This window comes from Bacillus rossius, chromosome 6, assembly GCF_032445375.1.
Source record: "Bacillus rossius redtenbacheri isolate Brsri chromosome 6, Brsri_v3, whole genome shotgun sequence".
NCBI classification, from domain to species: domain Eukaryota; kingdom Metazoa; phylum Arthropoda; class Insecta; order Phasmatodea; family Bacillidae; genus Bacillus; species Bacillus rossius.
In genome coordinates, this window is record NC_086334.1 from 55,425,275 (window position 1) to 55,441,722 (window position 16,448).

The 16,448-nt window shown below is 34.4% G+C and overlaps 1 protein-coding gene across 6 annotated transcripts in view; it reads left to right on the top strand.

Annotated features, from left to right (window-relative positions):
• The window catches only part of LOC134533208 (uncharacterized), a 118,348-nt gene that overhangs the window by 25,412 nt on the left and 76,488 nt on the right, over positions 1-16,448 (top strand). For all 6 annotated transcript variants that reach the window (XM_063370588.1, XM_063370593.1, XM_063370590.1 and 3 more), the window contains exons 2-3: positions 5,415-6,120; positions 15,925-16,148. In XM_063370588.1, coding sequence (XP_063226658.1) covers positions 5,472-6,120; positions 15,925-16,148 — 873 coding nt within the window. In that variant the 5' untranslated portion in view covers positions 5,415-5,471. The remainder of the gene's footprint in view (positions 1-5,414; positions 6,121-15,924; positions 16,149-16,448) is intronic.

Below are 16,448 nucleotides of genomic sequence, written 5' to 3' on the forward strand. Positions count from 1 at the left end.
TTCATATTTTGTGGAAAAATATATATATTACTTACTAAATATTTATTCATATAAACCAATTTGCCACATACACAACATGCTATCAGGGCGGCTTCACGAAGGTTTTCCGGGAGGGGCTATCGTTCAAAAATAGAATGCAGTGTAAGTATGGCATCAAACAAGTTAGAGATGGCCTCCGAACATTTACAAATTCATGGTCTCAAATATGGTTACATTAATAGTTCCATACAACATTTTATGTAAGGAAAGTTTCCCCCTTCCTTGAGAGCTGCACTTGCATTCTATGTAAGAGACACAATTCATTCAACAACTACACATAACACAATATGTTGTAATGCGTACTACTAATGACCTACAAAGCTCGGTTACCTACTGCATTTTCATGTCATAGTGATGTTTCAATTCACTATATAAGCATCAGGCCTACTTATTACTTTTTTTAAAACATACAAAAAATACTTTTACCCATATTATTTAATTTTACACGTGAGATTTTAAATTAAAATTTTAAAACTTGTTCCATTCTCATAACTACATGCAAGAGCCGCAGTACTGATCATATTTTAGAAACCTTGCTGGAACATTTTAATACCTGAATTTAAAAAGAAAAAAATTGATTCAGTTTTTTTATTGTCTACAAATATATCCGTTGGTTTTTGTGTTTCTGCTGTACAAAACTAGTTCCTTAGTGATTGGACTCAGAAATAAAATAAAGTTTAGTATGATACAATTATGTTGAAAACTCTTTATTTTGAGTATGCTCGTGTTACATGTAAGGTAGGTTCTGAAATCATAAATCTTTGAATGTCCAAAAATTGTGTATGTGGTTATTTTATAGTGTAGTTCCTACCAAAATTTATTGTTCAAATGTACTGTAAAATTTAATAATATACTATTTTTTATCCTGCATGTCAACTTAGTTTCCAAACAGATAAAGTATTCGTACATTTTTCAAACAGGAAAGTGTTTGATAATTTTGTTTCATGGTTCCAAGTATATTTAGTTGTTAAATACATGCTTATTGCAAAAAAAATTATTGCAGTCCTTTTCTATAACTTGTATACTTAAAGTAGGTTCATTATTTTGGGGACAGTAGTTATTGATCTTTTATCTTTTTTGTTTGTACTTAACGAACCACGGTCTATGATTCTGTTACCATCGTAAACCTGGATCACATATATTTTACATTTCCATTCATGGCAATAAACACTTAAATGACCCAAGTTTTCATAGGTTTTATGCTGTTATTCTATAACAGATATTGAACCACTGCCTATATTATGAAATTGTGTAAGACCATTATAGCAACTGTATTGTAGTGGGCTACTGTACTTCAGTTTATATAGTTATAGTTGGAGACAAGATTTTGTGGTATTATTTTTAATTCAATTTTGTTTTTCAAACAGAAAATAACTGTATTTATTTTCATTTTGTATTGTAATACATATTCCACCATATAGTATTCGTATGCTGCATTTTTGTGATAAAATAATGTAGTTAATTTGTTTAAAACAGATACATTCAGAACAATAAAAATAAATTGGCGAGCATTCGTGGTTTAGAAGTGATTCATAATTAGATGCACAATAATACAAATGAATTTTTCTGATCCATCTATTTGGTACAATTTTAGTTCGGATATGATATTCCTTGAATTTCAAACATTAAAAGATTACTTTCTTTGTACTTTGAATTGAGTTTTAGTTAAATGCTGTTGATTCCATGATATAACTTTCATTTTGGTGCTGTTTTTGTGTATTAACTTGCATTTTGGTGTTAATGCTATGTTTTGACATATATTTTGGTTTTATCGCAATTCACCATATAATCTTTTCGCTAGTTATAGTAGTATTGGGGAGTAGTTATCTTGTTGATATGAGGTCCAAAAGCATGCGATAAGGGTGATGACTAGGGCTCACATCAACAACCCAATCACAATACTCTTATGTGTAGGACTCTGATTCTTCTCAAGTGGGAAACTTGGCAGAATTGCAGTGAGTTGTTTGGTTCTCTTGGGTTGTTCCTTTTTCCCTCCAGCCATTCATTTCATCATGTTCTTGTTCTCAACTCTTCATCCCTCACTATCAGTAACTGTAATTAATTAATTAACTGGGTTATCATTTCCCGACATGTAACAGTAATTACATTTCACATTTATTTGATACAAAAATAATTTACATATATATAAACCGAGAAATTCTCAACCTAATTGATACTCATATTCGCTTCAGAAAAGAATTCAATGAAATGTTCAAAAACAATGCCAAGATAAAAATAATCATGTGAAATGATAAAAATTCAGAAAAACCACAAATCTCTGTAACTGCATTACACAGAATTGTAACCAAATAACATTTAGAAAGACATTACTATTGAAACAATATCTGTAACTGACACTATTATTACCTAAACTCAACCAAGTAAAGTTAGCATAACGACTAAAGTAAAAAGCTAACTATAACCATTAAATCTAAGAAATACATTTAGATTATCAGTATCATAAATGCATGGACTATCTTAGCCAACCACAGAAATAAATTTTTATGGTGTATGCTTATTTTTAAGTTGTTTATATGCAGTAGCAGAAACATACTACAGAAGATAACATACATACTGAAAAAAAATTTGGTAGACTTACAAAAAAATTACATTTCAACAAGGTATAAGATTAAAAAAAAGTTACAGGGCAGATGAGATGTTTAGCCCTCCATTCATTCATTCATTTATTCATTTTATGCACAAAACATAGAGGGAAAGCAGTTTTTTTGCCATGCTTCTTGCAGTTGTGAGACTTTAGCAGTGTTCCTGTAATATTCATTTCATGCAACCATTGACAAAAGCATTATTTACATACTTTCGAGGTTTTAAAATCTTGCTTTGTTGCTTATTAAATGTATTGAAAATACCGCTTGCAAAAATACACTTTCATGAGCAGTAGTGAAAATGACACACAAATATGTGTAACAGTTTTTTTAAAATTAATATTTGAGTTGTCATTTGAGAATTTAAAGAAAAATTTTACAGTGTTCTCATGTAATGCTGGATTTTTGAAAGCTCTGTACGTCTATCCTTGTTACATGTTGACAGGATGCCTAATGATTGGGACTGCCAGTATATTTAAGTTAGCGCTATTAATGTTCTGGTTACTTGAATAGTTGTGCATTATTAAGCAGTCATTACGAAAAAAAATGTTATAACTATTACATATTTATAAAATGTATCCTGGGATTAAGTAATTTATTTCAAGTTGAAGCTTTTTTTATAGATATTTAGTAAAATAAATTCATCTACATATTTGTAATATTTTGCAGCAAGATGGAACCATTCACTCTGTTGATTTAGCTGCCTGAACATCATCTAGTCAAAGAGAATGACGTTGACTGTTACTGTTACGTTATCTACTTTCCGCTGGGGTAGATAGTCCATTTATTTATTTGCAGAACATACACGGCGATACGTAGCACTCAGCCAGTCATTGAATGACTGTTTAAGTGTCTTAAGAAGAAAGTTTGCTGCCTTTTGGGGATATAGCTTACATTTTTTATAATAATCTACAACCTGTCTATAATAAGATAAGTTAATTGGAGAATACATAGGCAACTTGTTATGCTATGCTTGTCTGCTACTGCATATAAACAAGTTACAAATAAGCCAATGTCATTTAAATTTCATTTTGTAGTTGGCTAAGATAGTGCATTTGTGATACTGATAACCTTCATGTAATACTTTTTTTGCTTGGGCTTTGTTACTAATTATGTTTTCAGTTACAGATATTGATTCAATAGAAATTTGTTTTGAAATGTTAGTATGTAGACAGATAAAGTATTTTGAAGTTTCAGAACTACAAATACTGACTTGTCTAATTCGTGATGGTGAAGTAAGAATAATTAATATTAACAGGCACAATAGGTACTAGAAACATTTTTTCTGCAATTTTGTGTAATGCAGTTACAGCTTTGTGGTTTTTCTGTATTTTTATCATTGCACATGATTATTTTTATCTTGGAATTGTTTTTCAACATTTCAATAAATTCTTTTATGAAGAGAACATGAGTATCAATTAATTTGAGAATTACTCAGTTTATATATTTGTGAATTATTTTTGCATCAAAAACTGTGACATAATTATTGTTATATGTGGGGGAAACAGGTCAATAAATTTTAGCCACTGCCTCACACTACTCACTCCTACGTCTCACACTACACAACACAGTTCCGGATGCTTCGGTCACGAAGCCCGTTGCTTGGTATCCACTTTTGCTCACCAAGGGGTCATTTTCCCTTGTCACTTCACTGCTCTCGCAGGTCACTTCAAGGATCCGCTGGCATCGCCACCAGCCTCAGTGCACATACACCAGTGTCGCCACCCGCCTCTGTCACTTTCTCACACTACTTATCGCAGATTTGCCTTCATCTTAAATATCTGCCAAGTTTCAACCTGGAATGGAATCTGAGCCCTTTAAAGTGTCGTGTCATCAGAGTACCTGACTGAACACTCTAAGCTCTAAGAACAATGGCATCCTAATTATAACACTTCACTCAGACAGGGTTGTGGGAACATGCGTCTCCTAGTCGGATTACCGCAGAGGGGCAGGTGCTACCTGTGTGGGAGGTGGGGCCTTCCCTGGCCAGCATGTCAGGACAGCTGGCCTACCTCCTTATCTCTCTCCTCTAGTATCGTCATAACATTACATGTGGACCTGTAGCCTTACGGCAGTCTTGAAGCACGTATGGAAAATAAGTTATGGTTTACTAAGCTATTAGAATATCTTCATTTATATTTTTTATATATAATTAATTGTTAATTTTTTCTTACCTTAACTTGAAACTAATGTTTAAAAAAAACTAAACTGTCTATAATTATTGCTTAAGTGCAGCATTGATCGGTTTGCACAGAAGTTGGCAACAAGTTTTGGTGACTTTTTATTTGGTCGACTTGAAATTGTGAATTTATAATGGTTATTAAACTAATATAATTATACTGGTTGAAAATAAATCTAATATTTTATTGTATCATATATAACAAAGTATTGCTCTTTGGCGGGCCTTCTAAGCTGCGGAGGCAATATGTCCAACTTTAGTCTCTGACACTCCTATTGATCAACTCCAGCTCTGAACCAATCCCTACTCTTACGTACTAAATCAAATTATTTCATAAGACCACAGGACCAATGTGGCATATGGCAAGCAAGATATGAAATTTTTTCTATCTTCATCTAACTTTTGGGCCCTTGTGGTGGGGGGGACTCAATTTGAGTAGGTAAGGTGAGTGGTCAGTTTTTCCGGCCAAAGTTTGCTTTCAAGAGAGTTCAAATCAGCATGAAAACACAGAAACTTAATTTAATTTAAGTTTCCTTCAAATATTTTAGAACACTAATGGGTTGCTCTGTAAAAATTCTTTGTTTGTGTTGCAGGCGGTGTCGGTGGGTTGAAGTGGTTTCCCCTCGCTGGCCTGATCTGAAGTCGCCAGCATGGAGCCCTTCGTCACCCGCATCGGCGACGTGACCATAGAGAGGGTTCTCCCCAAGTCGGACCGCGCCGGAGCCAAGGACTTCAAAGAAGTGCCCGCCAGTCCCACCGCTCCGAAGCGCGGGTCACCACCCAGCGACAATGAAGGCATTCCAGTTAACGAAGACTTGCAGATATTCATGAAGCCGCCCTCGTCTGACTCCGGGTTCGACAGGCCTCCGAAGGACGGGGACGGCGCGGCCGAGAGCGAGCTCGAAGCCGGGGTGGTCGCACCGCCCAAGCCGTCCGATGCCAGCGATGCCAGCGACATGTCCACGGACGGAGAGGAAACGGACAATGAAGAGAGCGAGATGGAAGGGGAAGACGCGGATGCGGAGGCGGAGGCGGACGAGAGAACCAAACACGACAGTGATGGTGAAGTAAAGAGTCAGATGGAGGACCCGGAACTTGAACACCATCTCGAGAGGACAGAGAGTTTTGATATGTGTAGTGATAAAGGGGACCCTATGTTAGAAGGTGGGGAGGAGTCTGCAAATATTGACTTGAATATCGATATACCTGACGGTGAATCATGTGATTCCAACAAGCGAAAGGCTCCTGATGGAAGCAGTTTGAGTCCTGGTGTTGGAGGTCAGAAGAAGAAGAAATCTGGTAAGTATTCTTGAAATAATGAAGTTTTATACATTTTGTAGTGTAATACACAGGAGTTTTCATAATTTAGTTTAAAGGCCTTGGTTAAACACATTTATGAAATTAGATTTAAAGATGTGACATTCAGGTTTCAGATAAAATTAGTATTTTTATGCATGGTTCAGTTCACTATTTTTTTTCCCTTCAAATTGTTCATGATAATTTTATCTAGTTCAATGGATCTTCTTACTTTCAGTTATTTTTTTTGTCAGTGTTTGTTTTAGCACTATGTTATGTTTGATTTTGCGGTTTGAATTTTCATTGTTTGAAGTGGTTTATTCAATGGACTCTGTATTTTTGTCATAGAAGTCAAATACTATTCTTAAATTAGTATACTGTGGTAAAATGTATTATATCTGCTTGTATGTGCTAATAAATATTTTTTTATTTAGGCCTTCTTTGAGACTGACTTTCACATTTGGGCAAGGAAATACTGAGCAAAAACTTGGTGAATTTAATGGAGTGATATATTTTTTTGTCTCAAGTCACCACTGTGCAAGCATGCATTAGAATTGATAGTTTTTTGTAAAATATAGTAAGGGAAACTTTAGAAAAAAAATTAGGAAATGTTAAAACTTTACAGCACTTGGATAGTGAAAAAATAGCTTGCACATTCATGATGAACGGATTACTTCTACCCAGAAGGCAGGATATTACATACTATTATAACCACCATTGACAATTATAAAGATGTATATCTACTAGGCTAGTTTATGTTGAATCAGTAACATAGATCAGTGATTGACAAATGGCGGTCTGCTAGCCGGATCTTGCCCATGACGACATTCTGCATGGCCCGCCTAAAAAGACTAAGAAACTTTCAATAAATATTATCAAATGAACTGTTGTGTATTAGACAGCTCTGTGTGCATATGTATAATAAGTTGTCAACAGACACAGTTAATGAACAGGGTGTCTACTGACCCTGGAAAACCTGGAAAAATCAGGGATTATTGGAATCAGGGAAAAATCAGGGAATTTTTGTTTGGTAGGTTGTAGTTGGCAATACGTTTTTTGTTTATTGATCTGCTTGCATTGACGTACCATCAAGTGTATCGCGTCCCATTTTTTTATTTTTGAATGGAAAATAACGAACAGTTCCCACGTCCATTTTCTTTTATTTACCATCTGATTCGGAAGTGGCGTTAAATCACGTGATACAAACTGGTTCAAGCTGGTCTGTTATCCTGCTGACGTACGTACTGCAGCATGTTCTTTCCACGTTCTGATTATACTGACAGGTGCATTTAATTTTAAGTATCTATGAATGCCCTCAATGTAAACTGGGCATTTTTTTTAGCTTTGAAAATACATATCACAGACACTTTTGGTGAAGATTCGCCATCATTGCTAGAAATTGGTAGCTGTGGGCTTCATACGGTCCATGGTGCTTTCAAAACTGGAATTTCTGCTGTACAATTGGACGCTGTTAGTTTTTTCAGGCAGTTACTATTTGTTTATGCATGTACCTGCAAGGAGGGCAGATTACATTAGAATAACTGGATCAGAACTTTTTTCCAATAAATTTTGTGCAATCAGATGGAATACTGCAGTTGCTGAGCGTGCCATGGAAACGTTACCCCACCTAAAGAAATTTGTTAATGAAGTTTCTATTTCATCTGTGTCTTTCAGTGTAGTGAAAAGTGCTCTTGAAGATAATCTTCTAGAAGTAAAATTGACATTCTTCTACTCTTTGGCATCAGAGCTGGAATTGTTTCTCACAATGTTCCAAAGTGAAGCACTCATGGCACCTTTTCTCTATGATTCATCGGTAGACATTTTATTAGCTTTGGCAGGAAAGTTTTTGAAACCAGAGGTACTGAAGAGCTTTAGGGAGAAACGTAATGTATCTTGATTGGATGTAGATAACCAGGAAAATCTATTGACTGCTAACAATATCAAGTTGGGTTATGCAGTACGCCATGCCATCAAGAAAGAGAAAGTACCAGTAAAGTCTGTTCTGTTACTGAAAAATGATGTTAGGACTTGTCTAAAGGTTATGGTAAAAAAACTTCAAGACAAAAGTCCCCTGAAGTACAAACTTACCAAGGGAATTTCCTGCTTATGTCCGTCTGTGGCTTTAAATTCGGGTGTGAGGAAACAGTGTGTGAGTTACAGTTTAGAATGTTGTCTTCAAAACAAGTGGCTATAAGGACAAGAAGCTGATAACATTGAGTGATCATATCAGTTGGTATGTTCCTCGCAAGATTCTGAAGCACTGTTCTCGTCTTTTTCTCGAGAAGACTGGCGCCTTGATCACTTGTGGATGCTCATTCTTAAGGCACATACAGTAGCTGCCAAAACAGGCCTTCTAAAGTTTGTGAGGATGATGTTGGTACTTTCCCATGGAAAGAGGATTTTCAGTGAATTCTAATCTGCTGACTGAAAACTTGCAGGAAGAAATACTGATCGCACATAGACAGATGTACGACTTTGTTCAACGTTCTGGAGGTGTAGAGCATGTTGATATCACCAAGTCCGTGTTACAGTATGTAAGAAATGCTAATTGTAGGCGTAAGGAAGCCCTGCAAACAAAACAAAAAGAAATGAAGCTACAGACAAGAAGAAGGCAGAAAAAGAAGAGTTGAAGAGGAGATCAAGGCATTGCAGTATAAGAAGGCTCGAGTGTTGGATTTGGCTTGTTCTGAAGCAAGTGCAATAGATGCAAAAGTTGAGTCACTGCGAAATTGATGGGAGCTTCCTTTTACTTATGTTTTTGCAAAAGTGTGTGAAATATTTGTAGCAGCATGTTTTATTTGCCATCAATTGAGTCACTTTGGCCACGTCTGGAAGAAGGTATTTTTTTTTTTACTAATTTAAGTGAGTTGAAATACTTTGAAACCCGTCAATGTACTGTTATGCAATTTTTTCAGTTTCATGGAATGTCGTAATTGTGTTACAGAAAACCTGGGAAAGTTCAGTTTTAGACCTGGAAAACCTGGAAAAATCAGGGAATTTCATTTACTAGATCTGGTAGACACCCTGAATGAAGCTATAATATCCTCGCAGAAATAATTAAAAATATTTATTTGGCTAATTAATATATTGTTTTATGGCACTTCCCAAATTAATTTTTTTTTTAATATTATTTTTTATTTTTCATTTGTTCATCATGCCACACATTTGGCTATTCTGCAGTGTCACACGGCATTAAAAAAAATTGTTTTAAGAAATTTATTACTCAGTTAATATCGTATGGCCCTTGGATTAGTTTCAAAAATAATACCTGGCTCTCGAAAAGAGTGAATGTGATCATCACTTACTTAAATTTTATATATGTGTATATATAAAATATATAGTATATTTTGTTTGAGTAAACAGAGAGCTGTTGGACTCTTTATTTTAAAAAGCATCTTACAAGGTTATTTTGATACGCTACTTGCCTATGTTCAGTAAAAACTTTTATTTTGATAATCTCCACAAAAAAAATGTGTAAAAAAAATTGAGATAAGAGTTTTTAAAAATTTTGTGAAATATATATTTTGAGATATTAGAAAAAATTATACTGAAAATTTTAGAGTGGTATGTCAATGGGGCCAGGTGATTATGTTCAAGTAATACTGGATTATAATTCTAGTGTTTTTACATATAAATAACAAATGTCGGTTCTGAATTGAAAATCCACGTATACAGAATATCAAATATGTAAAAAAAGAAAGGTAACAATCACTCAATCAGTTGGTAGGTAATACCTACATAAAGAGGTTATGTTCAAGTAATACTTAATTATAATTCTAGGTTTAGTGTTTTCTACATGTAAAGTTTACATATAGGTTCTGAGTTTAAAATAAGGTTTTACCTTGGATTTAGTAAGGATTTTAAAATGTATTTATTTGAAGTAAAAAACTTTTGTTAACGCCTTCCTTTATTGAATAGTTATATCTGGAAATTGGGAGTATTTGAATAATGGAGAAGGGCTATATATCTGGAAATTGGGAGTATTTGAATAATGGAGAAGGGCTATGTGGTTCCTAGAAGCTTATTCTCATGTGATCCTCTTGCCTTGCTAGCACAAAACCTAACCTCTACTTCTCTGAGTAATGGCCTGTAACAATGCCAGCAATAGTTTTTAAACCAGAATCCTGGTTTTTGTTTTGTGGAAAGTAATAGTGAAACCTTAGTGTGCCTTTTATTGTTTTTTTTTTTCTGTTTCAAGTCTGCTCTTCAAGATTCTTTCCTCCGCCTCATGCTCCTCGTTAGTAGTATACACAAACTTTATGTTTACTGTATTGTCATTGACCCAGTCATACAGTTGGTGAGGATTCGTTCAATATCTGTTCATTGTAGACAATTCGCATAGTGGCCAATGTAGCTAAACGTTTTACGGTTCCTCCAACACCATTACATGATTTTTTTTCCATGTGATGATGCAAAGAAGTTCAATTTAACCTTTATGCCAAAATCTGTCTCATGATTAAATAGATATAGAAAGTTTGATTAATTTTTGTTCTTGGATGCCGCTCCGCCTGAAAAATAAATGAGCTTCTCAGTTTTACTGGACAGTTTTCCTTTAAGAAAATAAATCATTAGCTGTTGAAATAAATGGACAGCAACTGTATCATGCACCGTATGGTCAGAAATAATAACTACAGTTAGGGGCTCCAACTTCTTTTTTTCCTCATAGAAACAGTATATGACAAATGGATGAATTGTTTATTGAACATTGTTCCATTGGAAGCCCTGAGCAGCATCTTGTAGTACAAATGAATAATTTTCTTCAAAATTGTAAATTGGTTTTCAGGAAGGGGGTTTTTTTTTTTTTTTTCAGATGTAGTTAGTAGGAAAATTGTTGAACAGCAATGAAAGAGTGCCTTAAAAGTTTTGGCAAACTCTGGAAAAAATAATCTAAAAACTCTTCTGTGGATTTTATAACATTTTCCAGGACACATTTACTATCAATTTGCATGTATTGTTTGAAAGTAACATTTTTAATACTATTTAACTCAAAAGCTTCTTCAAACTTAACTTAAAACATCACTTTCTGGACAATCAATACAATCTGAGAAATAATATTTAGCAGTTCACCATTTGCCTATTCAGGTAGTTTACACTAGGTCATCATTATTAAATAATGATGACCTAGTGTAAACTACCTGAATAGGCAAATGGTGCTAAAAATTTTTAGCATTTTGCTGTGTGGGACAAAGGCACACAGTGTGTCTCATTGAACCCCGGAAAAACACAATGGTTACGGCAAAGCTCACAAAATTTTGTGAATCCAATTTTTTGTTCAGGAAAATGCTTCTTAAATAGGACATACAATTCTCTTAAAGATATAAGAACTTCTGACCATGTTTAAGTTTATCATCTACACTGACAGAAACAAAGGTTTTTTTTTTTTTTTTTTTTTTTTTTTTTTTTTTTTTTTTTTTTTTTTTTTTTTTTTTTTTTTTTTTACCAGGCATTTGATGACACCTCATCATTTTGATAGAATTCTTTAACTAAAGCAACAGTTGTTGAGTCAAACGTTCTGTCAGGCCTTGGATCTGGGAATGGCATTACAACTTTTTCAGCTAATAGTTTTTTTATTTGCCTTTCTTGCTATCAATTTTGAAACTCTAAATTCAATTTTTTTTTAGAGTCCAATTTTTTGTAAGTGTTGTTAAAATCTGAATTTTAACACTTTAGTCTGTAGTAGGACCTTTCTGTCACCTTAGAACCTTTGATAAATTCGCTCCTTGTGTTTGTCCTTCACTAATCCTTTATAAGCAAGCTCTTAAATATTTGCAGTTACAGTTTATTATAATAAAGATTAGCAAGGTTTGCCTGTCAAGGTTTGCAAAGATTTTAAGGCTGACACTTAGGTCCATAGTCAAGACGACTCTTGGACTGGTTAACCGCAGCATCATTTTTATTTAAATAACATTTGAGTACACAGTAAGAAATATTTGTGCACATTTTTAGCCTCCTAACCTAACCTTGTTTGAAGTTGAACTAATTTGGATTGCTGGGATGTGTGATGACAGTCTTCATATAGTCTCTCACCATCTGTTTCACATAATATAATTTTTTTGCTTTATTTTTGCTTTATTTTTTATGGTAAAAATTTTGTGATCAGAGTGAGAAATGTTAATTTTGTGTTTTCCTAGTCATGATAAATCCCAGTCCATTACTGAGTTGATAAAGTGGTTGGGATCTAAACTATGTTAACACTTTCAGTAAGCGGCCTGTGTAAGGATTTTTATCTGTAGTGTATCTATTACTCCAGTTTGATGATGACCTAATTGTATGCTCTGTGTCACGCCACATCCTGTCTCGCTGCATACTCCATCCGGTACTGATGTGCTGGCAAGATAAGTTACTAGGTTCAGGAGTGGGAAATGTTTTCTGCAGTTTACTATCCTTTATTTTCTATATTTCACACCATTTTTGCTTTATCGACAGAATTGTCTGCACATACCAGGGTATGAAAAATCCTGATTTTTTTTAAAAAAAATCCAAAAAATTGGATTTTTTTGATTAAAATCAGGTTTTTTTGATTAAAATCAGATTTTTTTGATTAAAATTTAAAAAATTGTAATCTGTGTAATATACAGTACATTTTCATGACTGTTTTCATGACTTGACTTTGCTCTACAGTACAATTAATAACAGATTAATTCATTTTGTAAAGACAACTAGCCTAATTTTCTTTCTTTGAAATAACCACATTTTACATGGCATAATGTTTTAAGGAAACATTAATGATGTCACTTTATGAAAATTTTTAGTACAGTAACATAGTTAACATTAGTAAAAAAAATATGTCATATTTAAATGTAACTTAGTCACTTCTGTCATCCCTTATAGTCTTATAGTCCAATTGTTCTAAATAAAGTAATTTAAATCAAAACCACAATTTCCTTTTGTTCTTCTTCTCAGAATTGCACACATTCGAGAGTATTCAAAGTAAAACTTCTACATAAAATATTACTTATTACAAATTTTAAACAAAATTACAAGTTTTGCAGCTTTTTCTGTACCCAGTCGATTTATTAATGTTGACTGAACCAAACCAGACATACCAAAGAACTGAAAATTTCCTTCCTACAGTTCTAAAATTAGCATTTGACATTGTTGGAAGACAAACCTGTTGCCAAAGAGATATGACACACACACACACAACACAAACACATGAGGTAGAGGAGAGAAAATGAGATGGCATTTAAAGTTACATTCCACCCACCTATATTTAATGTGTTTCAAAATAACTATAAATACATTGTAGAAGAAATTAAGTACTATTCAATTTTCATTCTAACTTTGCAGCAGTCAATTTTTATGTAAGTAGGCATGATTACTTGGTTTAAACAATACAGTATAGGAAATATTAACGTTCATATTATCATATCATAAATTGATTTTATTCACTGATTTTAAACAAAATCACATGATTTAAATCATGAGATTTTAAAAAAAAATCACATGATTTAAATCATGAGATTTTAAAAAAAAATCACATGATTTAAATCATGATTAAAATCACGATTTGAATCATGCTGATTAAAATCAACATACCCTGGCACATACACTGTGACTTGATTGATGATATCAATATCTGTGTTTTTAAATGATTCACTTCTTCCCCACCAAAATTTGAGGAAATATTTCTGGCACTCAGAAACAACATGAAGGTCAATACAGGCAGGGACCGGAAAGTTACTTTTAAAAAGTAACTCAGTTACAGTTACAAATACTCCATTGGAAATGTAACCCTGTTACAACTACAAGTCACACTACTGAAAATAAACCAGTTACAGTTACAGTTCTGAGAAAAGTAACTGTAAGTTACTTTAACAGTTACTTTGTGAAAAACTAAAAATGTGATACGTAAAATTGTTATAATTAAAAGCTAATAAAACATATTGTGATTAGTAAAGATATATGTTTCTTTCAACTGAAAAAATTTAAATAGGTCTTAAATTACATTGAGTAATTAGTTCACACTACAAAATTGTTCGCAGCACCACACAATAAGCACTTCACAATAAGGTTATTTTTATTACTCGACCGAACTTCGAAAAAATTAGAATATGAAGGCCACGGCAACGAAAATTCTGGACTGCTTTCTGGGCTTCTCGCTTCATTAGATTATGTCATTGCTTTCGCGCATGTGCACAGGTAGGTTAATTAATTAAACAGCACAGCAGTAAACCCGCATGTCGCAAATATTAAATAAATGACAATAAAAATACGAGCGCAGGCTAGCCAACAGCAGTTTTACAAGTACAAGCAATAACATTGCAAATAATATGCTTGTCTGGATTTTCGTTCTGGGATTGAAAAAATCAACAAATCGTTGTTCGTTCAATAAGAAATACATTTTAAAAATGTAACGCAAGAAGTAACGAAAATTATCGTTACTTTAAGGCAGAAAAATGTAATTCAGTTACAGTTACAGTTACTGAAAACTTAATATATTGCGTTACCACGATCGTTACCATAAAAAGTAACTGTTACAAATAATGCCGTTACTAGTAGCGCGTTACTTCCAGTCCCTGAATACAGGGTTATGCTACCAGTGATATAGATTTCTGATGACCATTAATTTATGGCCATTATTAAGTGATTACTTCAGTAATACAGTTTTCGGGCACCCAGCTGAAATGATACCATGATAGACTAGTGCTAGTTCAGTTTTTTTTGTCTGGGTCAAGAAAGTTGAATTCCAAAGAAAGTCACAATTAATTGTAAAGTTCATGAAAAATACAGGAGTCAAAAAATTTTCAATGTTTTTTACTTAAGTCATGTAAAAGCTCTGTTTTGACTAAATGTTATCAATATCCTAATTGAACCATTGTTAAAATTTTATTTTATGTTTATTCAAAGGTTGTTTGATCTGCTTTGGTGCAAATCAAATTGTTTACAAGATTTATTTCTTTACACTTTTTTGCAATTCAGTGGACATCCTGCAGTTGCTGTGTAGTACATATACTATCGTTTTCTGGTTTTGTTACATTTTATATTGTTTGAGGAAAATAGTGGACAGTAATGTTTTTGTTGGACATAACATAAGCCATAATAATATTATTTTGTAGTGAATAATTTTACTGTGTCCATATAAAATGACTCATCACAGTATGAAAAACATTTGCCTATACATTCAATGTAAAACAGTGCTACTTGATCACGAGACATCTAAAACAATTGAATGTGTGAAGATCCAAGGAGTACCAGTGGTGGCAATGCCCCAGGTTACTTCAAGGCAGAAAATGTTTAACAGTGAAGTCATATAGTCTTAGGTTTTTATTATTATTTTACAAGTTCCGAGATGTATTGTCTAGTCTGAGAAAGGGCTTCTGTGTCAAGGTGATGACTTCCTATGAAGAATTTTTAATTGGTGAGAAGGTTGTAATGGCATTTGTATTTTACTTCAATTTGGTCTTCAATCAGGTACTTTCGGCACCACTGCCGTGCCGACTTAGCAATTTTGCCGGATATTGAATGTTAATATAGTTTAATGGGAATTACAATAAATTGTGAGAATGTGAAATTTGAAATGTAACCCTTAGAAAACAGGAAACACTACTGAAATTAAAACAGTAACCTTAATTTTTGAGCAAACTTAAAGTAATTGGACTTGGCAGCCAAGGATGGATAATTACTGTAATCCACCCGAAAAAAATCTGAATGTGAACGGCTCGATTGGCGCAGAATTACAGAATGCGTAGGATCATAGAATCCAGTATTAAAGACCTTTGACTGTTAGTGCAGCTGATGTGTTACCCGGTGGGGTCGGTAGGCACGGTTGCGGGTTTGCGTTAACGGCGCGTGGTTGGTTCGCAGGGAACGACAGCGGCAAGGAAGGGAAGAACGGCTCGTCCTCGGACTCGGAGGACAGCCAGGACGGGGACAGCAAGACGATGGTGGAGCGCAAGCTGTCGAACATGCGCAGGAACATCCGCGAGGTGATGAGCGAGAACCAGCTGGACGAGGAGACCCTGGCCGCCCAGCGCCAGGAGATGGAGCGTCTGCGGAGGGTGCAGGAGCAGCAGAGGATCATCAGAGAGGTACCGACAGTGTGCTGATGGAGTGTTTCTCGGAGCGGACGGCGGAGCCCACGGGACAAAACCCTTATCATTCTTCCAACTTACTTATGTTCTGCGTTTATTTATGTGGTCAACGTGTATTTTCATTGGTACAGCACGCCGAGTAAAGTGCTGTGCACAAGGCAATATTTAGACCTCATTAGCTGCACCTCACTGATAACACATTCTCTTCTACTTCGCTGTCCGTCCTGCTTTTCTCTCGTGCTTCTCACCAGTGAGCTGAAAGACTTCTGGTGTGTACTATAGGTGTGCTGCACTGTT